General features: G+C 44.4%; 1 protein-coding gene across 2 annotated transcripts; it reads left to right on the top strand.

Annotated features, from left to right (window-relative positions):
- Window positions 1-78: 78 nt before the first annotated feature.
- On the top strand, window positions 79-19,955 carry BAG1 (BAG cochaperone 1). 2 transcript variants are annotated; one of them, XM_048289289.1, is made up of 7 exons: window positions 89-326; window positions 4,743-4,871; window positions 5,023-5,105; window positions 5,815-5,928; window positions 6,432-6,539; window positions 14,100-14,162; window positions 16,595-19,955. In XM_048289289.1, the coding sequence occupies exons 1-7, from the start codon at window positions 284-286 to the stop codon at window positions 16,682-16,684; spliced, it is 630 nt and encodes a 209-aa protein (XP_048145246.1). In that variant the 5' UTR covers window positions 89-283; the 3' UTR covers window positions 16,685-19,955. The 2 variants fall into 2 exon arrangements, with proteins under 2 accessions (XP_048145248.1, XP_048145246.1); XM_048289291.1 differs by lacking the exon at window positions 5,815-5,928 and having other exon boundaries at window positions 79-326.
- The last annotated feature ends 2,754 nt before the right edge of the window (window positions 19,956-22,709 follow it).

The following is a 22,709-nucleotide window of genomic DNA, read 5'->3' as shown; positions in this document are numbered from 1 at the left end:
TTTGTGTGGCGTTTTTGGTGATGACTGTGGTGCGAAGGACAGGGCGGGGGGCAGGTTATCAGCGTCACGGGCACCGGGCTGGCCAGAGGCGGGGCCTGGCTTGGGATGGGGAAGAAAAGGTCCCGTTTACGCCAGGCCCGCCTCGGCCGCGTCCCTGCTGCTGTCGGGAGCTGCCCGGCGGTGCCGCCGTGAGAGCAGACCGGGAAAACGGCATTCCCGTTTTCCTGCTCCGGAAGTGACGCGGCCCGGCAGCGCCGCGGACGGTTCCCTGTGGCGGGGCGAGATGGCGGCGCCCGGAGCCCCGGTGACCGTCACCGTCACTTACAGTAAGCGCCCGGGGCAGGGGCAGCGGGCGGGGGCGCATCTCCGGCCGCGGGGGCTGCTCCCGGCCCTTCCCCTCCCCGCTGCCCGGGATCCCCGCCCGGCCCGGAGCGGCACCGGGCGCTGCGGGGCGGGAGGGCCGCGGCCGCATCGGCGGGGGGGGCGAGCGGAGGGCGGCCGGGGTGGCCGCGGCCTCGGCGGGGCACGGCCCGGCCCCCGTTCCGCCTGGGCTCCATGCCGGCTGCTGCCGTGAGGCTTCGCTCCTTACTGGCCGCGGCTTCCCAGTGTCTCCTCCAGCTGGATCGCCGGCGTAGGTGTGCTGCAAGGTTGATAGTGGGAGCAGGTGACAGGGCGGCCTTTGCCGGAGGGCGCAGAGCAGAGGTCGTTTGGGGCCAACGAGGATCATGGGGGGACTGGAGCATCTCTCCTAAAAGGAAGAGCTGAGGGAGCTGGGCCTGTTCTGCCTCGAGGAGAGATGACAGAGGGGACCTCACTGTTGTGCATAAATATGTAAAGGGAGGACGCCAAGAAGATGGAGCCTTCTCAGTGGTGCTGAGCAATAGGACAAGAAGCAATGGGCAGAAACTGATGCACAGGAAGTTCTACCTGAATATGAGGAAGAACTTCTTTACTGTGGGGGTGACTGCACTCTGGTGCAGGTTGCCCAGAGAGGTTGTGGAGTCTCCCTCACTGGAGATGTTCAAGAACTGTCAGGACACAGTCCTGTGCCATGTGCTGTAGGATGACCCTGCTGGAGCAGGGAAGTTGGACCAAATGACCCACTGTTGTCCTTGCAACCTGACCCATTCTGTGATTCTGTTGTTTTGGTAATCTTGACTTAGATGAAATATATTGCTGAAGTCAGCGCTGCATATTAAAAGCAGGTGCTACCCAGTAGGCTTTCTTCTGGTTTGTTGAAGAGGCTTGGATGTTTGCAGCTAGTGAGCTACAAGACTGCAACAGAGAGTGGTTTCTTCAGTAGGACAGGTGGGTGCTGGTGCTGACCTGATGGAATGGGTCACTCAAAGGCCAGCTGACACAGTTGGGCTTTTTTCCTCCCTCAAAAACAGGAGGAGGGAGAAGAAAGTGGAGGCAAAGATGGGCTTGTATCTATAAATAGATATAAAACGGTACTGCAAAGGGATGAGAATACCTTGGACTCTGCAGTTCTTAAAAATAAGATGGGAAGCACCATAGTTAGATTTTGAAGTGGATCTAGGTGAGACAGTAGGAGGAATGAAGAAGATAGTAAAGTATTAAATCAGCAAGGTATTCTGCTTAAACCTAGTAATATTTTAATTGGATTAGTTTTTAAAATTATTGATAGTAAATTCTGCCTTTGTTCGTTTTGCACTGTGTTGGTCATGTTCTTTCTATCTCTAGAGCTTATTGTTTATTTCTGCTTGCTCATTCGTCTTTTCAAATTGTGTTTCAAATTGTTTTGTTCAAAGGTTTCCTTTATCTCCTGGTAGTTTTATTTAAGTCTTTGGTGAGGAATTTTGTAGAATAATCTGTTTGAATCATCATGATTCATGTGCTAACTGGTGCCTTCAGAGAGCTCCATTTGATCTGAGGGGTTTTCATTTTGCAAAGATGTCAGTAATTTAATGATACTGACATTTATAATTCCAACATCTTGCTGTTTGCCAACAGCCTGCTTGTCTGAGGATGTTTTTGTCTTTCCAATTGTTTTTTTACCTGCTAATTATTTTGTCATTAATAGATAGCAAATAGAAGCCTTTGTTCAGCTTGGGCTTCATCTGTCTGATTTACACCTGCAGCTGTCACATGCTGCTTGACCACTTTACGCAAAACATTTTTAGTAAAGTTTTGTGTGCAGGAGTGAAAGTGGGGAAAGATGGAAATTAGGGCTGAAAAATACAGCGACGGTAGACCCATGTGTGTGACTTGACAATCTGCAAGTGTGGTGGGCAGACCGTGGCTGGACATCAGATGCCCACCAAAGCCACTCTGTCGCTCCCCTCCTCAGCTGGGCAGGGGACAGAAAATACAGCAAAAGGCTCCTGGGTTGAGAGAAGGGCAGGGAGAGAATGCTCACCAGGTCATGGGCAAAACAGACTTGACGCAGGGAAATGCAGTTTATTAACATTCAAATCAGAGTAGAACAATGAGAACTAAAAGAGAAAAAACTACTTTCTCCCCTGGGCGTAACTTTCCTCCTCAGTTCTCTAACTCCTCCTGCCTGACCACTGCAGGGGAATGTGGGCTGCAGTCAGTTCATCGCACTTTGCTGCTCCTTCCTCCTCAGGAGGAGGACTCCTCACACTCTTCCCCTGCTCCAGCATGGGTTCCTCTCATGGATTGCAGTCATTCAGGAGCAGACTGCTCCAGTGTGAGTCCCCCACAGGGTGACAAGTCCTGCCAGCAAGCCTGCTCCAGTGTGGGCTCCTTTCTCCCTGGGTCTACAAGTCCTTGCAAGGAGCCTTCTCCAGCACAGGCTTCCCACAGGGTCACAGCCTCCTCTCAGGCATCCACCTGCTCTGGTGTGGTGATCATCCGCAGGCTGCAGATGGATCTCTGCCTCTACAGGCTGCAGGGGCACAGCTGCTTCACCATGGTCTTCACCATGGGCTGCAGGGGAATCTCAGCTCCAGCACCTGGAGCACCTCCTGCCCTTTCTTCTGCACTGACCTTGGTGAGTGCAGGCTGTTTCTGTCACCCATTCTCACTCCTCTCTGTGGTTGCAGTTGGTGATGCACAGGTTTGTTTTTACTCTTAGCTACATTGTCGAAGAGGTGCTTCCACCATGGCTGATGGGCTCAGCCGTGGCAAGCGGTGCGTGTGTCTGTCCTGGAGCCAGCTGGCGTTGGCTCTGTTGGACATAGGGAGAGCTTCCAGCAGCTTCTCACAGAAACCCCCCCTGTGGCCCCCGGTACCAAAACCTTGCCATGCAAACCCGATACAGCAAGAAAATGAATTGACCTGTTTCTTAAAATATATTTATGCTTTTAAAAAAATAAGTATTTTGGAATTTTGCAGTAGTGCTTACTTCAAATTAGTGTTGTAATTTACTGAAGCAAGCTGAGAAGCTGTGATACCAGTTCTAACCCATGAGTTGTTTTTTTATGGTGATTTCACTCTGCTGTGAATTTACAGTAAAATTTGTTTACAGTCTCCCCAAAGTGGTACTCATGATTTGTAATTAAACTAGTTATTTTGTTAGACAAACTTGATCTCTTTTTTTCCTCAGTTAATGTTTTTTTTTTTTCTCTCAACTGCTCGCTGGCAGAGCCCTTTTACAAAGCAGTTGTGTATATCAAAATGACCTTTTGAAATATACTGAGGTTGTGTTTTGTGGTTTGTTTTTTTTTTTCCCCAAAACAAACTAGTAAGAAGGGCAGTTCATGAAAAATGCTTGGGTGAGAGGGGCATAATGTGATTTTAAGGTTAAAATTGTCTTGGAATAACAAATTTTGTTAGAGCTTTAAAATTTTTGAGACTACAATGTCACTTGTCATGTGACTGTGAGAGGCTGGAGCATTTTAAAATCAACTTTTCTGGTACTCTCCTTTGTAAAAGATACATGTACTTTAAATTATGGTGTGAGAATAGTTTTCCTTCTGGTATGTGTTAAGTTCTCTCTTCCTGCAGAGTAAAAAATACCTGTTTTGATTTCCCTTGCAGCCAGTGGTGGTTGATTCCTGTGAGTGCTTTGAGATTGACAGACCTTAAGTGTGTGGGAGCAGAGGGTTGTAGAAAGGGTCTGTTGCAAAGCAGAGATTAATAGGCATACTCCTTTTTTCCCCCTGAGAGCTACCTCCTGTTTGCATGCAAGTAATCATAGGGAGTCTGAATAGGATGCTCTGTAAGTGGAAGGTGACAGATAAGCTGGGACTTCTCCAAGTGGTTATGTCTGCTTATCAGCAGTTCATGGGGAGAAATAGTTTTTGCACTCTGAGAATTCTCTCTGGTTGGTGGTGGAGATGAAACGGGGTCGACAATGATTGCTTGTTTCTTGTGTTTGAGAAGAAGGGAGCAAAGGAAGTGATAAATTGTCTCAGATACCAAAGACTCATGACATCAGAAGTTCCTACAAGTAGGAAATGGGATACATCAGGAAGGTGTGGGCTTTCGTGCTTTAGCTTGTAGGATGTCTGGACACCATCTGTACTTTTAGAAAGAGATGAGGAACAATATTTAGCAGGAGCTGAATTATGGCAGTAAAAAACACCTGATCAAACTCTTCAGGTTATTCCAGTGCAACCCAAAATTTTCAGCTGAGGTCAGTCACTTCAAGAGGAAGGAAGTGTAGTAGAATAAATTGATTGAAAAGTATGATTCTACATGAGAACCTGTGATTTGAGAACTTTCTGTATTAATGGTAATAAATATTAGAGATGGATTTTCTCTGTAATATTTTCAGGTTACAGTACGTATTACTGTTACTGTTTTTCTACTAGGTAATGAAAAACACAGTATTCAAGTTGCTTCTCAACAAGAAGATGGTGAACCTACACTACAAGACATGGCTGTACTTATTGAACAAGTCACTGGAGTGCCAGTTCCTTTTCAGAAACTGATATACAAAGGTAACTTACAAATCTGCCATGATCTGTACAGATGATGAGCTTTCATCGTAGTCACTTTCAGGTGTCCATGTTTTGAATGTCTTCAAAAAGACATTCTTATGCCACTAACTGTACTTTAACTATTTTTTTTCCTCTCTCATTCTTCATTTAGGAAAGTCTCTGAAAGAATTGGAACAACCATTATCAGCACTTGGTGTTAAAAATGGTTGCAAAGTCATGTTGATTGGGAAAAGGGTAAGCATTGCCTTTGGACCTTTTTTCCCCCTTAAACTGTCATCATTTTTGTCAGTAAGTCAGCTGCTGAACACACAAAGAAGCTGTAGCATTAACCTAATCTTGTATACCTATCCACAAAGTTGAGTTCGATCTCATTTTACACTGCAAATAAGTGCAGTTTGGACTTCTCTGAAATTACATTATTGACTGGCTTCTGCTTTACATTATTGACAAGACTCTGCCTAATCTGTGGTCAGTGCTCATGAACCTTCTGTGTACTGCTGACCTTATCTGCTCATCTTATTTTTCTGGTTTAAAAAACCGCTTCCCCAATTGTAGCTACTGTGTCTTGATTGTCTGGGTTATTTCTGGGGAAATGATTTGTGGCTGGCTTTGCAAGTCGAGGATGAGGTAATAATCTCATTATGTAAATGTTGCCTATACTTTAGAAATGATAAGTTTACAAAAAGAAAAAAAATTTGCACTTTTCCTTTTCCCTTCAAATTAATCTCATTATAATAATACATTGCTGATTTAGCTGTATTTGTAATTAAGCTTTGGAAGAAGCTTATTTGGTAGGTATTGAAATATGGAAAGAATAGCCACAGTGTAGTGTGTGTTCTAAACCATCAGAAGCCTTTATGTCTGTGTCAGCACTGCTGCTTTTTAGCTGCATTGTGTCTTTATTTGTCCCTTAGTTGTGAATGTTGTACTTTTGAATACACAGAATAGTCCAGAAGAAGAGGCTGAATTAAAGAAGTTAAAAGATTTGGAGAAGTCAGTGGAGCAAATAGCTAATAAATTAGAGGAAGTTAATAAAGAGTTCACAAGTATCCAGAAGGTATGCCAGTTTTGTATCACTTTACATCTTTGCAAAGCAGTTTTGTAGGTGTATCTATTTAAAAAAACCCAAACAAAACAGTTTGAAGGTTTTGAGTAGTCAGTAATAGGCCACCCCTCTAAATGTCCAAGAGTCAGTAATAATTCTTAATGAATTTCAAATGCCATATATGAGTTTGCAAAGTAGAGACATGGCACTGTTCAGAAAAAGGTAAATATTGTTTCACAGGGGATAAGTTATATTCTTTACATCTGGAAAAACATAGAGTTCACTCAAAGTCCAAAGAAGAGGGTCTATTACTTGTTTATCATTTAAGTAAACCTAACAGATTTACCATGTCAAGAATTGATAACATACAGAAGAATACAGATTAAGATTAGAGTCCCTATTATGCTTGAAAATACAGAAACAGTACAAGATGTTTTCTCCTGTTGTGGATTGACAGATTTTCTAAGGTGAGTATTGTGTAGGGTGTGGGATAATTTTGTTTTTTTCTTCTTCAGGGATTTTTAGCAAAGGATCTCCAAGCAGAAGCACTAAAACAGCTGGACAAGAGGATAAAAGGAACTGCAGAGCAGTTCATGAAGACCCTTGAACAGATTGATGCCATTGTAAGTAACTAACCACAGAAGAGGTCAAATCCCAACAGAAACTTACTTGATATTTTCATGTACTAAAAATTGAATTTGACTTTGAAAATTGGATAATCCCTTTGCTCATTTTTTTCCTTAATATGCAATACTTGACCCTGTATGTTTCCAAAAGACTACCTGGCGGCCTCTCTTTCTAAATGGTGCCAGTAATGCCTGTGTATGAATTCCCATTCTACAGAAGAGTTTCAATTGGGACAGCAGCCCATGAAGACTAGGTGAAAAATGGGTATCCTTTGCTCAAGTTTTGTCCTTTTTTTGCTTCTTGGCAAACTTTCATGGTACAGTATAGGTCTGGGGAAAAAAAACCAAACAATGAGATACACTTCATATTTTATACCACAGAGGAACAAGGAGGTCCTGCAGACTGAAGGATTTTCTGGTCAGTCATATGTGGACTGACAGTACTTTTATCTGAGATACCTGCATATTGAGGACCGGGTTCTTTCAAGAAAGTATATACTGGTATATATATACTGGGTATATCCAAGTGCTTTGCAGTCATTAGTGGATCATAACCTTACATTACATTTCCAGACTATAATATACATCTTTCTGTATCATGTAGTAGCTGAGAGCTAGATGAGAATAAGGGTCTTGTACAGAGATAAATAGAAGATACCCTGGTTGTGGCAATCTCCTTATTCTGTTTCTCTGTCTGCTGATCATTCTCTGTAAGCTCCATTATGTAATTACATTGCATATTAAGGATATTGTAAGATCCTGCTCTGAAGGAAAAGTGCTGCTTTTCTTTGGTAGTGGTGTTTCTGGGTCTCCTCCTTGGTACAGGAGATTATTTATTGGATTTTTTTTAAAAAGATGCCATGCAAATACCTGTAACTGGTGAAATAAATGTAGTTTAATTGATAGACACTTTGAAAAGCTCAACAGTAGACTAAATCAAAGACTAATAATTTGAATTGGCCATCATCAAATGCTATGTAATACGGATGTGTTCCTAGGAATAGTGGGAAGCTTAATAACTGATTTCCTGCTTTTGCATTTTGAGTGTATGATGATAACCTAGTCTTTGCTGTTTGTTAGAGCTAACAGTTCTAAATACTTCTTTAAAAAAAATTGCTGTGTTCTGAGTATTTTGGAGTCTTCAAATTTCTGTTTCCTTCTGTGCCTCATATGGAGAATATGCTGACAGTTACTGAATGCTGTTAGACATAAAGACTTCATATAACTGATTTCCTGTATGAAGTGGCAGATTTACTATGTGTTGTCATGGAAATATCAATAAGGTGACAACTGTCTCAATTGGATGGCATTAAAGCTTGTTTCTGACCCCTTCAATTTTTGATACCAAATCCTATTTAGAAAAAACCTCAGTACTTGTATTTGGGTGTGCAGTTCTGGAACCCAGCAGGCAGCCTTGTAAAACTGTTTCACTGCTTCCTGATTAATCCAAACTCAATTTCCCAAGATTGCTTTTAACTCTGTTATTTTCTGTGTGGTTTAAACAGCAACCATGCTGTGATGTATCACCTTATCCAAAATACTCTGAACAGTACTGGACAAGGGATTTTAGGTCTAGTACAATGTTTTAGAAGACTTATAATCAGTGACTTGGTGTTTAGGTTGGGAAATAATGGAGTCCCTGTGCTTTGTTTCTTGAAGTTTTGTTTCTTGAGAAAGTGGAGCAGTCAGAGTGTTAATTTCTCTGTTTTCTTTTTGTCTCTGAATTTCGAGTCTTTTACTCAGAGTTCGGATTGAAATGCAGGAAACACCAGGCTTTTCTTCTAATTGTTGTTTATTATTTTCTTATCTGTAGCACAGCTGCACTGGATGTGTCTCTTAGTTAACAAGGTGGAAGATGGCCCTGAGTTCTAACTTCCAAGGCCATTTAAAGTACAAATCAACCAATTATGAAATGCTAAGTAATATGTTTTTATTTATAATCCAGTAACTATCTATTCATGACCTGCAGCGAGGGTTTTTTGACCCAATACCAGAACAGCCAGATTTGTGCAGAAGAAGGTGAAAAGATGATGAACAAATTCACACCCAAAATCCTCCATATTGTTACATATATATATTATTATATCCCAGAAACCTAAATTCTCTAAACTCAGGGTTCCAACATCAGAGCTAAGACTAAAATTATAATTAGTATCTTTCAAAATCCATAATAATTGTTTGTCACTTTGTTGTATAAGAGCCTATGACATTGAAAAGCCTTTGTTTTTTTGTTTAAATAAATGAGGGTTTGGATTACTGGTGATTGCAGTTACACTGCACATATTTGTTTCTTTTAATATACAAAGCTGGCTGTGAGATTTGTCATGACTACTGGACTTCTGTGAAATCTTGCAGATTAAGTACATGTAGGTGGAATCTTTACATAAAATGTGGGAGTTCAGTGTGCTGGTATTACACCAGGTCAGACGAACAGGCCACCAGCTGAGGCAGTACTCAGCTGTACTGTGGTTGCAGTATCTGGAGGCAGCAGTACAGAATGGTAATGAGGGGTGTGTATGAACAATAAATGGGTTCCACTGGAGTAAAAAATGGCAAATAGAAATGCAAAGCAGTAAAATATTTTATCTGTATTGTAGAATTGGTTTATACAAGTAATTAGCGTTCTTTTCGGCAGCCAAGTAAAGGCTGGTTCTGACACATCTGTTAAATGCTATTGAACATGTAGAGGTGCTGTTGATTCTGTCAACAGCATGTTGAAAAATTCAGAGGGGAAAAATGTGACTGACTGAGAAGAATGGATGATGCATTGTAGAAGTGGAACATACCAGCAGCCTCACACTATAAATGTTCCAGTTTTTTCCTTTGGCAGAATTGTCAAAGCTCATTAGAGTGTCTCAGCTGCTGTGTGTTACTTGGATCACTCAAAACTATACAGCTTGGTACAAAATGAGATTTGGTTGGTTACAGAGAGCTAAGGGTGAGGAAGCCTGCGTATTGTTTTCTCTCTATTCTAGGAGTATCACTCTCTTACTGGTAGCAGATGAGCTCATTAGTTAGAGGAGCTGAGTTTGGAATTAAATATTTTTTATTTACAATTAAATACTTTTAATTGTGTTCAACAATTGTGAATTTAAAAGACGGGATTTGGAAGGTGGAGAAGTAAGTTTATAGTCATACAGTGGTGGGGTGTGAGAGAAAAAATACAGTGTTGTCACCCCCAGAGGTGTGAAAGAAAAGTCTTGAAGGGATTCTTTTGGGTAGAGCATCTGTAACAAGCATTTTAACATAAATGTGTTTAAACAGCTACTGCTTTCACTGCTCCTAAGATTGTAAGATTTTAGGAGCATCTTACAAATTTTTGATATTGTGACACAGTCAGACATTGCCATAAACTACAGATCTTAGAGATTTTCTTCAGGAAGAATGCAGTTGAGTCTTGTTCAACAGTTGAAGATACGTATGTGCATTAGCAGAATTGCTATTTATTTAATCAGTTAAAACATGTGGTCCAGGGTAGAAGTCAAAATACACTGCTTACTACAAATTTCAGTGAGAAGAACACAGGAAATGCTTTACTTGGTCATCTGGCTCAGGTTTTTAAATATCTGAAAAGCTTTTTCAAGAAAAAAGGGAAAGTTTTTCTGACAGCAGTAGGAAGATTTAAACCCACAGTCATGAACAGAATGTACTTGTGAACCAGCTCTAGTTTACATGGACGCTTTCACCAATATCGCAGTGTGAGCACTCACTTTGTCCTCAAGATGGTCTCCTATTAAATGGCCGATTTTTTTAATCTAGAAAGACAATATTGCAGAGAACAGATTGTTCTAATGACTGAAAAAAGCTTTCTCTTCTGAAATACAAGTCACTGATTTTGTTAACATAAGTTCACGAGAAATCTCTCAAATTGCATCTATCGGTCTGGGTGTTACTGACTCATAATTATGCCCTGTTGGCCCATCCTCCTTACCTGAGGATTTTTTTAAATTATAGTTCCTCTGTAGAACTTACTTAAATTACCATTCTGTTCTGATGAAATTTAATGGTCTCCTTGTCTCTGCTATATTTGTCATTGGGTAAATCAATACCAAATTAACATTTCAAGGATTAAAAGAAAGAAGCATTCTGGAGAAAACCCCATCCTTGTGCCTGTAACAAACATTTCCCAGACATCTGGGAAGTTTTTCCAGTTAAAATGAGAACCTATTACTAAACTTTTTGAATTTATCTGGATCAATTAAAATGTGATAAGTGTTTCTTACTATAATTCTTTAATATCTTAGCATGAGTTGTAAACATGAAATCAGAGCTTCAGAGGAAGGTATTTCTGAAGCTCAAGGAGCACTGCCATGTGAAAGGGGAGGTTTTCTTCAACCCTTCCTGTTTGATTTGTGTGTTGGTGGCCCAGGTTAGCTGAGACCCTTGTGCCCCCCAGTCTGTCAGCATCCTGTTACGGCGACCCTTCCCTGCGCAGTCCACTTGATCCGAGGGTAGTTCAGCTGACTTGCTTGGGGTCACATGCAAACAGAGAGGCCACCCTCCTGGGCCTCCACACCTTTAATCGGTCTGCTCGTGCCCCAGGCAAGATTCAGGGACAAATGCCAACAGCATAAGAGGGACTTCCTCCTGGGTATCCATAGTCAAATATTTACCTGCTGCCAGTGACTGTAAGTGCCCTTGAAGGACTCACTCTAACAGTTTGTGGAATAGCACTCCTTTATTAATACAACAGAAAGCTGTGACAGGATTGCTGGTGATAGTATCTGGTTGCAAAACCGTACTTAAAGCAATATACTAACCAGTGCTAATCCCCAGTAATGGAGTCTTCCCTGTTTTTACACCATTTTAAACTTACTTTTATACTATTTTTATGTTTAGGTGGAGCTAAAGTGACTCTAGTCATGCATCATGTTCAGTGGGGGGGTGGTTGTGCTTTGGAGGTGGGTAATGTCAGCATTGCATCTGAGGTGACCTTTAGGCTGCAGCTATACATTAGTATTGCATCTCAGGGAGACTTTGGGATGGAGGTGGGCATTGTGATCTTGCCACAGTTGCTGGTTCAACAGCAGGAAATCTTTTTCCTTCCTTGGGTGCCAGCTGTTACGTGGCTTACCAGCTACAAGGTACCACCACATTCCCCCTCTTGCAAGGATTTGGACAGACCCTGGCCATGCTGTCTGCAGTCCAGTGTCTCTCTAGGCCCCCTTAGCCTGTATTGTGTATGGGAAGTCGGGCATGCTGAGCGCATTCCATCCAGGGAATAGCAACCACATTTTCTCCCTATAATTTTCCATATTGTTATACCTGGGTTGGTAACTTTCCACCCTGCTCCATCCTCCATTTCATCCCCCCTTAGCCTGTATGCTGATTACAGATTTTGTAGCTTCTCAGTTTTCTTGAATTTTACCCTGGGACTTTTCCCTACAAGCATAAAAATACTGTCATCCCTCAGTGAGGGCAGAATTCTTAGCTACCACTGCTGCATTAAGAAAACCCATTGGCAAGTGCTGCCATTTAATAATTGTTTTTAAAGAAACTAGTCTACCTGTCCAGTTTACTAATTAGTATAAGAAGGGCTGGTACTCAAGAAAACCTATAAAATATTATTTGTTCATTTGGATTTTTGAATGAACCTAACGAAAAAGCTTTTTGTTAGACGGATGGAGTGTCAATAAAAATCCTTTTTTGCAACTGATTAGAGTTGATGCCATATGTAGCAGAGTGGTTTTTATTTTTTTTTAAACCATTTGATAACAACCCCAAAATATTTCTAGGTATTACTGCTAGTGACATCCATTGTGGAAGAGTGCCTGTGTTTATAATAGTGTCACTTTGGTTCTGATAAGATAGCCATAAATAATAAATTTTACTAGCTTTCTTTTGTTTATTGATTGACTACACTGCTCTATAGTAGGTTCAGGCATCAGATACTATGTACTGGGATCTGTGGTTTAGGAACCAAAAGAGGAGAACCAAAAGACATGGTGGCAACACTAAACTTAAAAATTGTTACTGGAAGCAGTGCCAGAACAAATGGAACTTGAGCAGAGCTTAAGGTGGTGTTCTGTGGCAAGGGAGGTGGTTTTATTAAGAGATCAGCTGGGAGAGGGGACAGAAATTAAAGAGAGTCTGCATTCCCTAAGAAGCAGCGCTCAGGAATGCTGGATTCTTAGTTAAAAGAACACTCAAGAACAGAGAGAATCTACAGGCAGGAAAATACAGACATTTTTTACTGTGTAAACGGTGGTTGGTTTGAGGATTTCTTGTATAAAATGTGAGTTATGTGCATACAAGAGACGAGTCTTTGAGGCTGTAATGTGTGAGAGCCTGCAGTGCATCTTGCCAGTTTATCATGGAGTATAATCATAGAATAGCTAGGGTTGGAAGGCACCTTTAATGTTCATCTTGTCCAACCTCCTGGCAATGCCATCCCATGACTCCAGTGATGGATTTGTCCTACCAAGTTTCAGTAATGGAACTAGGTTGTAGCTTTCTACTCCAGCCATCAAGCTGTTAGGGACCAAGAGGGAAACACCACTGAAGTACCTCTGAAGAGTTAAGGAGTGTTCCCATAGGAAGGTGACACACGGCCGACAGCCCAGCTGAAGTGCCTCACACCAGCACACACAGCATGGGCAACCAACAGGAGGAGTAGAAACCATTTGTCTGAACAATAAAAGAAAAGAGCAGCATTTTTTGATTGTTACAAAAGTTTATGTATCTAAACCTCCCAGCTGGGCTCACATTTTGGCTGAAATGAAACAGATTAGGTTAGGGAAACCTCTCTTCTTGATCTGGAGTTAGGCTGGAAAATAAAAGGTAAACTAGTGTGAAACTCCCAAGATTTTTATGCATCTTCACCAGTGAGAATGCAGTGTTTCTAAGAATGTTAACATAAACTTTATATAATGATAATCATCTATACAGATGTTTTTACCTGTTTAAAAAAATACCATAAACCTGAGCACCATTCCCCAGCAACAACCCCAATTTCACATAGCTCAAAAAGGACAAAGCATGTTAACACTTGCCAGGATGACATACATGAACATAATGGGTGGAAGGAGTACAGAAAATGATGCAGTTTGAATTAAATTAAAAGCTGACATCATGTAGCACTTCACATCTGTTGCCTTCCATGATTACTTTGCAGAGATGATCAGATGTACAGCTTAGACTGGCAATGGCTGTATTACTAATGATACATTCTAATGATGGCAAGTAATTGAGTTAATGTATTTGTAAGAAATTTGTTCATGTTATAATCTCTGAAAACAATACTGAAAATGAAGCTCGGCCAAATGGCTAACACAACACAGTAGAAAAAGCAGTGTGTGTATTCTGTTGCTGTGTATTCCCTAAAGGCACATGGTAGATTTGCTGGCTTGGTTCTTTGCAGTCACCATGCTGCATTCCTGACTTTTTAGTGACTTTTTCTTATATATTCTTTCCTGCGTAATCATCCTCACTGAGCAGGCATGGCATTTTCAGGATGCCTATTCAGAGGATTCTTTGATAATTCCAGTTTTTGCTGTAAGTCTAACATGTTAATTTCAGCATTAAGCTGCATCAACCTGTTTGCTTATTTTACTGCAGAATCTGCCAGAGAATTTCAGTGATTGCAAACTGAAGAAGAAGGGGTTGGTGAAGAGGGTCCAGGTGAGTTTTCTTGGTTTATTTCTGATGGGGTTTTTTCCTTTTTTTTTCCTCCATAAATGCTGGGCACATGTATACCAAGAGTTTGTGAAAATGAGCTGCTTAGATTTTTTCAGTGTTTGTTCTTACATTGGTATTTCGTATGACCTCCCTTTGAGAGGTATTTAATAGCTTTATAGAACAGCTCACAAAATACAGATTTTCATAGTTCATGCTGTTTTCAGATAATGTTTGTCATTTACATTAGTGGTTCGTCTTATGGCTGCCTGATGATGTGAAGTACTTCTGATAACTTGTAAAGACACCAGGACTGATCATTCCTCCTTCTTTTGAATCTTGGTGGACTGGAGTAATGACTGAGGTCTGGGCACAAGGATGCAGTCAGCTGTAACTTCTGCTGACCTACTCCTGACCTTGCCAGAGGTGTTCTTTGGAAAATTTAGCTTCTATTGCAATGTACCAACTTTCTATGGAGAGTAGGTCTTTCAGATCTGTACAGAAGAGCAGCTGTGCTGGGGATGGAGGGTTTAATTGCTTTTCTATTGTATGATGCTTGTAAATTCCTAGACATTGTTTCCTTAGAGACCTTGAATTAAAGGTTTGTTAATAAATACTGGAATTCACCCCCTGCCACTCAAACTTACATAAATGAATGGTAATGATACTTGTTTTACTGGATTTCTTTGTATTGTGCTAGCTTTAGTGCCAGGTTGGGCTCCTAAAAATTGTTTGTGGAAGTACCTTGCATTCATATATAGAGTTGAAAGATTTTGCCTTTTACTGTAACCTTATTAAATACTTCCCATTGGTGTTTCACAAGTTTTTTAGAATAGCCATCTATTATAGAGGAAGGCCTACCAGGAAGTACTTTGTAGGAGAAATGGTTTTAGTTACAGCTTTAGGGACAAAGCAGTTGGTACTCAGTTACTGAGGTAAGTTCAGGTAATGCAAATGGAAACAAAGGTGGTTGCTGGTGTAGCTGTGTTATGTGGGGTTCCGAACATGCTCTTAATTCCATGTGCCTAACCAAGGCAGCAAAACTTGTAATAGACTGGTGGCTGTTCTCAGCTTTGTGGAAGCTACTGGGTCTCCGCTCTTGGGTGAAGTTACAGCAGAAGTAAGTGGGGCTTTGTGTAAGAACTGCTGTTAAAGCATAAAATGGACTCTGTTGAGCAGAGATTGGAATTACTGATGTGCTTTTATAGGCACAGCATTATGCAGCTGTGGGTTTTGAACCCTTTGAGGACTGCAGAAGAATCCTAAGGGGTTTCAGACCAGAGCTGTCAACAGCAGTTTGTTTTTCCAGAGCAAGAGCAGGAGAACAGTGGCAAGTTACGCTTATCATTCTTGAGTATCCATGAAAGCCAGGGGGAGCTATTAACTGCCTTTTACTGCTGGCAGTCACACATCTTCCTGTGTGGGGAGATAAACATAAAACAGAAGCAGCCAGCAACTGCAGTTGTTACCACCTTCACTTTTTCATCACTCAAGTTCTTACAGACATGAGCTGATGACAGCTCAAGGGATTGGTTGGAAACAGATGATTCAAAGCAGTGTGATGGTTGAGGAACATTCACATGGCACAACCATTTGCTGCTTTAGAAGGAAAGCACTTTCTTAGTATCACTTAAATGTAAATAACATGAAATATCTGGTTTGACTGTCGGAGTCTGGTGCAGACATAGCAAAATCAAAGGCAAGACATGAATAGCTAATGGGAGAATCCTACTCAGAAAGTGCAATACAGTTACATACCTTAGGATTGGCCTAAAACAATTTATTGGCTTAAAGTGCTGGTGTGTTGTGCTGTGTACAGGATGAGCAAAGTGACCAGGGGCTGCTGGCTCCTAAATGCTCTCTGTGTGTTGCTCTACTTGTGAGAACTTGTGGGCAGGTTCTAAGAAAGCTTAAGGTGCTGTGGACTGCCCTTTTTGGAAAGGAGCCTTCTGTCTTTTGAGGAACACCAGCTACTTACTGATAAAGATGAGTATTCAGTGATGTCTTTTAGTCTTAAGAAATAGAAAAGGTCTTGGTTTCATGAAAGCTTGTTTTAAATTTGACTGAGCAGGTTTGTCCCTCCCAGCCTTGGCCTCTGAAGAACACGTTTTAGAAAGGAGCTTAAAAGTCATGTTCCAAACTGAATGAAGCACTAACTTGTCTGAACCTTTACGTTTCTTGCTGTTGTTTATGAACTTTGGAACAACTGAAAGGACTGGTGATGATGTGCAGCCATGCTATTGCCTTATCCAATGTCATGTTTCTGTTGAATTCTGGGTAAATGCAGGTGTGGATAAACTATTACCAAACCAACTGGAAAATGGTTGTTGAGTTGACATCTTCAAATTCATGATAGAAACTGCAGTTTCAGTTCTTCAGAAGCACCTCCCACTGCCAAATAGTGTCTCCAATAACATTTGTTTGTTTCTTATTCTCAGGTTTTTCTTGCCCAGTGTGATACCATTGAGGGGAATATTGGTCAAGAAATGGACAAGCTACAGTCAAAGAATTTGGCACTGGCAGAATGAGGCATCGCCTTACATAATTAGGAAACATAATTGCTCTATGAGCAAGAAGAAGAGTTTGCTCTTTGTTTTGGAGCACATATCCAGCTTCCTTTTTTTTTTCCCCCCAAAGCCCAGTCTGTTAGACTGGTACCAGTCAATCATTTCTTGCTTGTTGTCTTGTTTGCCGCTTGGTTAGAACTATTATTTTGAAAAGAAAATCCTTCCTGAAGAATGGCAGAACTAATCTTTGTGATGAATTGTGTATCTTATGGACAATAAGATAGTTTAGTTAACTAAGTTATGAAGTTTTCAATGGTGGGCAATTTTGTCTGATATATCTTTGAATTTATTTACAGCTCGAATCAAAGAAGGTCTATAATTGTACAAATGCCATAAGTTGCAGTTGTAGGACTTCAGCTTGACTGAAAAAGGCAAACTGAGACAACATCTGGGAAAGTTGAACATTCTAGTAGACAGTTCAGAGCAATAAAAAACCCTACGCATTTGTATCTACTTAATGTTTGTATGCATTTATAAATATAAGAAAGCTTGACTATAAGGGAGTCGTACCTATTTTAGCCTTAAATTGTCATAATAAATGGAATGTACTGTAACATGTATGGTACTTAATTTTGAGTGGTGCTTTAAGTTGTTACTGAGCTCCTTGATACAGACGTATGTTTTTTACATAGATTTCTGATGTACTGTGGTTTTTATAGATTATTCGTATTTTTATTATTTGTGTTCTGTCTTGAGTTATGTTGAGAAATGAAATGAGATTACTCATGCTGCTCAAATACCAAGGGTTCAGTTCAAGCAAGGTATAACTAAGGAGCTATTTTGAAAGATTTTTTTAATACTTTTTTCTGATTTTACTGAATTCACGATGCTATATTTAATGGGAAAATGCAGTGATTGTTTCCAGTATGTTAAGGCAATCAGTGAATTTTTATAACGTGTTGCAAAGAGACACTGCTTTATTTTAGCAATGCCATCTGTGTGAGGGTTATGACTGATGCTGGCAGTGCCGTGCTTAACCTTCTCTGTTAGGTGAGACGTCAGCTTTTGCAGGAGACAGAAACTTTGAGTGGGTGCAGCCAACTTGGCAGTGGTTGCTCAGAGGCTCTGACCAGACTGTGGAGCGTGTCAGCCTGTAGGTAACATAAATGTATAACAGCTGCTTTTTCACTGATGTTCCTTGTTGGGAGGTCAGCCAGATACACAGCAGCTGGCAAAGCAGGGACTGGTAGGGGGCCTCTTTCTGTGCAAGAAATAAAGCTCTTTCATCCCAAATGAGTCAGACTGAGAATGTTTAGAATTGGCCCTTAGGTAGTGAGCCGTTCTCCATATGTTTTAAGGTTAGCTGTCCTTTCAAGATAAAAATAGGAAATGTATGTAAAAAGATCTTAACTTCTAGTAAGTTATAAAGCTTAAATAATACCTGAAGTGTTTTTATTACAGTATTGTCTTTGATGTTCGTAATTGGAGGAACTTTTTTTTTTTTTTAGTGAAAAATGCCATTGAACAAATGAAGTGATAGTTGTGCATTAGAAAGGGTCATTTGTATTCTAAAAATGCTGGTTGACCATACCAAGATTTGACTTACCATGTTTTTTGCTGTTAACCAGTTACTACAACCTTATATTTTTTTCCTTATGAAATTCTCTTATCAGCATCTGTGAAGGATTTCATGGTCTAAACTCCTAGGAACCTTATCTATCATGTTAGGATATGGTATGGTAGGACTGTGGAAGTTTATTTCTAGGCTAACTAGTCTGGTCATGCTGCATTTTCCCAGCACTTTAAGGTTAAGAGGAGGAAGCATTGGTTGTAGTAATCTTTGTGAAGCCCTGCCCAACCTGTGGCTGCTTCTCGACCAGGTTCAGCTGACTGTTAAACCACCAGCAACACTTGCCTAATTCAGGGAATGCAAAATCAACCACTTTCCTGTGCTGGAAAGGATCTTCACCCTCCTAAATGTGGGTTCTCTAATGCGTTGAGCTTTCACAGGTACAATAAGCAAGTATCCTCCTGTGCCCATGGAGAGAACTGGGAGCTGTGGTCATGGCTAGGACTGTGTCCATTTCTGCTGTTCCTGTGCAGTTCTCTCTCAGGTGAGAACACTTACAGGCAGATATTGTCTTCCCAGCACTCTTTCTCAGAAATTGCTGCTTCCTTAGATGTGCTTATGTGAGTACATCCTCAGCCTGTCTCAGAGCAAGGTGGATTAACTTTAGAATGTTCCATAGCAGATCTTTTGATGATCTGGTACTTTGAGGCAAAGAGAGTGATGGTGAACCTCTCCCACCAGCACATCTGTACTCAGTAGAGGGTGGGTGTCCTGAGCCACATCTACCTTGCAGTGTTAAGTCGTTTGGTTTCTAGGACAAGAGTATGTGTATGAAGACCAACTTCTGCAGTGTAAATTTTTTGTCTTCCAAATATAAAAATGAGTTGATTTGTTTTGGGAAACAGATGGTTATATTTAGAGTTATCCAAGACATTCTAGAGCAAATTGACTTTTATACTTAGTTTTGGAGAGGGGAGTCGTAAACATTTTTTTTTGTCATAATAGCCTTAAATTCAGTAAAAGCAAGCGTCTGTGCTTTTGAAAAGTGCAGCAGACTGCAATTGTGGGAGGAAGGGGAAAGAAGGGGAAATTTTAAATATTCTTCAGAATTTGTAAATATAAATAATCAAGCTTAAACTATAGTCTCACTGATTCTGTAGTCCAGGTGTACTGTGATACCTGTTTTGCTACTGAATCATTTCCTCAGCCCAACCATCTGCTGTGGTCGCGTCAAAATGGAAGTTACTCCCTTTTGCCTTAGTTGCACTTACCCCATTGTCTTCCTCCAGTTGCTGTGTTGCTCTGGCTGTGTTTACACACCTTGGACTTGCTATCCTGGCAAAATGTACCACAGGATTTGTCTTTTATCAAAATGGAAATTGAATTGCACATGCCCTTGGCCCATTTTCTCTCCCAGATCCCATGGGCTGGTGTGAGATGAACCAAACCCGACATTCAGGGAACTGTGGAGTCTGGAGCCATGGGGTGGGTTGCTCTCCGGAAACAGCACAAAATTATAGTGGCATCCTCTGTGACTAAGTCCTCTGGAAGGTAATGTCGCTGTAAGCCTGGAGCAACACTTTTTGACTTCTAATGGACACTTGTGGAGCACTTGACACCGTGGAAGTTGGCACTAGATTTTTTTTTTTTTTTGTTAACTTACATTATTGTACTATGATAAATGAAAAGATAAAAATAAAACACAGAAAGTTGTCTGCTGTCCTTGGTCATGTTGTAGTCACTCCATTCTGTATTTGGGCCGTATTTTAGCAGGGGAAGGTGCCCACTGCTCTCGCTGGTGCTGCCGTGTGCGCTGTGCAGGGCAGCGGGAGGCACTGGGAGCACTCTCTGGGCGAGCGGGGTCTCCCGAAGGGCACCGTGATTTGGGGCCTCGAGCGTTCCCTGAATTGGCAACGAGACAGAGCTTTAAAAAAACTGGGTTGATGGTTTTGTTTTGTGTGTGTGTGTGGGGGGGGTTGTTTTCTTAAGAGCACTTTACACAGTTGTGTTGCACACTGTGCGCGGGAACAGGTTGTCCAGAGAGGGTGTGCTCTTCCTCACTGGCGATACTGAAGAACCGTCTGAACACAATCCTGTGCCATGGGCTGTAGGATGACCCTGCTTGGGCAGGCAGGTTGGACCAGATGACCCACTGTGGTCACTTCCAACCCGACCCACTATGATTCTGTGGTTTCTGCATGTGGATGCATGGGATGTACCGTTTCTTATTTTTTACTTATTTGTGTGGTTTAGCGTGAGAGCTGGGGTTTCAGGCGCTTTGTTCAGAGACGTGTCCCACAGCTGGACTGATGTGTCTACCGAGTTCTGGTGCGGCTCCAAAGGCTTAGCTAAGAAACATCCCGCTGGCGGCGGCGGCGGCGGCGGCAGATCCACCCCTCCTCCAGCCCCTCCTCCAGCCCCTCCTCCAGCCCCTCCTCCAGCCCCTCCTCCAGCCCCTCCTCCAGCCCCCCCTCCAGCCCCCCCTCCAGCCTCTCCTCCAGCCTCTCCTCCAGCCCCTCCTCCAGCCCCTCCTCCAGCCCCTCCTCCAACCCCTCCTCCAGCCCCCCCTCCAGCCCCTCCTCCAGCCCCCCCTCCAGCCCCCCCTCCAGCCTCTCCTCCAGCCTCTCCTCCAGCCCCCCCTCCAGCCCCTCCTCCAGCCCCTCCTCCAGCCCCTCCTCCAGCCCCTCCTCCAGCCCCTCCTCCAGCCCCTCCTCCAGCCCCTCCTCCAGCCTCTCCTCCAGCCTCTCCTCCAGCCCCTCCTCCAGCCCCTCCTCCAGCCCCTCCTCCAGCCTCTCCTCCAGCCTCTCCTCCAGCCTCTCCTCCAGCCCCCCCTCCAGCCCCTCCTCCAGCCTCTCCTCCAGCCCCCCCTCCAACCCCTCCTCCAGCCTCTCCTCCAGCCCCTCCTCCAGCCCCTCCTCCAGCCTCTCCTCCAGCCCCCCCTCCAGCCCCTCCTCCAGCCTCTCCTCCAGCCCCCCCTCCAACCCCTCCTCCAGCCCCCCCTCCAGCCCCCCCTCCAGCCCCCCCTCCAGCCCCTCCTCCAGCCCCCCCTCCAGCCCCCCCTCCAGCCCCCCCTCCAGCCCCTCCTCCAGCCCCTCCTCCAGCCCCCCCTCCAACCCCTCCTCCAGCCCCTCCTCCAGCCCCTCCTCCAGCCCCTCCTCCAGCCCCTCCTCCAGCCCCCCCTCCAGCCCCTCCTCCAGCCCCTCCTCCAGCCCCTCCTCCAGCCCCCCCTCCAGCCCCCCCTCCAGCCCCTCCTCCAGCCCCTCCTCCAGCCCCCCCTCCAGCCCCTCCTCCAGCCCCTCCTCCAGCCCCTCCTCCAGCCTCTCCTCCAGCCCCTCCTCCAGCCCCCCCTCCAGCCTCTCCTCCAGCCCCTCCTCCAGCCCCCCCTCCAGCCTCTCCTCCAGCCCCCCCTCCAGCCCCTCCTCCAGCCCCTCCTCCAACCCCTCCTCCAGCCCCCCCTCCAGCCCCTCCTCCAGCCTCTCCTCCAGCCCCTCCTCCAGCCCCTCCTCCAGCCCCTCCTCCAGCCTCTCCTCCAGCCCCCCCTCCAGCCTCTCCTCCAGCCCCTCCTCCAGCCCCCCCTCCAGCCTCTCCTCCAGCCCCCCCTCCAACCCCTCCTCCAGCCCCTCCTCCAGCCCCTCCTCCAGCCCCTCCTCCAGCCTCTCCTCCAGCCTCTCCTCCAGCCTCTCCTCCAGCCCCTCCTCCAGCCCCTCCTCCAGCCCCTCCTCCAGCCTCTCCTCCAGCCTCTCCTCCAGCCCCCCCTCCAACCCCTCCTCCAACCCCTCCTCCAGCCCCTCCTCCAGCCCCTCCTCCAGCCCCTCCTCCAGCCTCTCCTCCAGCCTCTCCTCCAGCCTCTCCTCCAGCCCCTCCTCCAGCCCCTCCTCCAGCCCCTCCTCCAGCCTCTCCTCCAGCCCCCCCTCCAACCCCTCCTCCAACCCCTCCTCCAGCCTCTCCTCCAGCCCCCCCTCCAGCCCCTCCTCCAGCCCCTCCTCCAGCCCCTCCTCCAGCCCCTCCTCCAGCCCCTCCTCCAGCCTCTCCTCCAGCCCCCCCTCCAGCCCCTCCTCCAACCCCTCCTCCAGCCCCTCCTCCAGCCTCTCCTCCAGCCCCCCCTCCAGCCCCTCCTCCAGCCCCTCCTCCAGCCCCTCCTCCAGCCCCTCCTCCAGCCCCTCCTCCAGCCTCTCCTCCAGCCCCCCCTCCAGCCCCTCCTCCAGCCCCTCCTCCAGCCCCTCCTCCAGCCCCTCCTCCAGCCCCTCCTCCAGCCCCTCCTCCAGCCTCTCCTCCAGCCCCCCCTCCAGCCCCTCCTCCAACCCCTCCTCCAGCCCCTCCTCCAGCCTCTCCTCCAGCCCCCCCTCCAACCCCTCCTCCAACCCCTCCTCCAGCCTCTCCTCCAGCCCCCCCTCCAGCCTCTCCTCCAGCCTCTCCTCCAGCCCCCCCTCCAGCCTCTCCTCCAGCCCCCCCTCCAGCCCCCCCTCCAGCCCCCCC

The sequence above is a fragment of the Corvus hawaiiensis genome, chromosome 30, assembly GCF_020740725.1.
Source record: "Corvus hawaiiensis isolate bCorHaw1 chromosome 30, bCorHaw1.pri.cur, whole genome shotgun sequence".
Taxonomy (NCBI): Eukaryota; Metazoa; Chordata; class Aves; order Passeriformes; family Corvidae; genus Corvus; species Corvus hawaiiensis.
The sequence above is the reverse complement of the archived record's forward strand: the minus strand, read 5'-3'. Positions and strand labels throughout refer to the sequence as shown.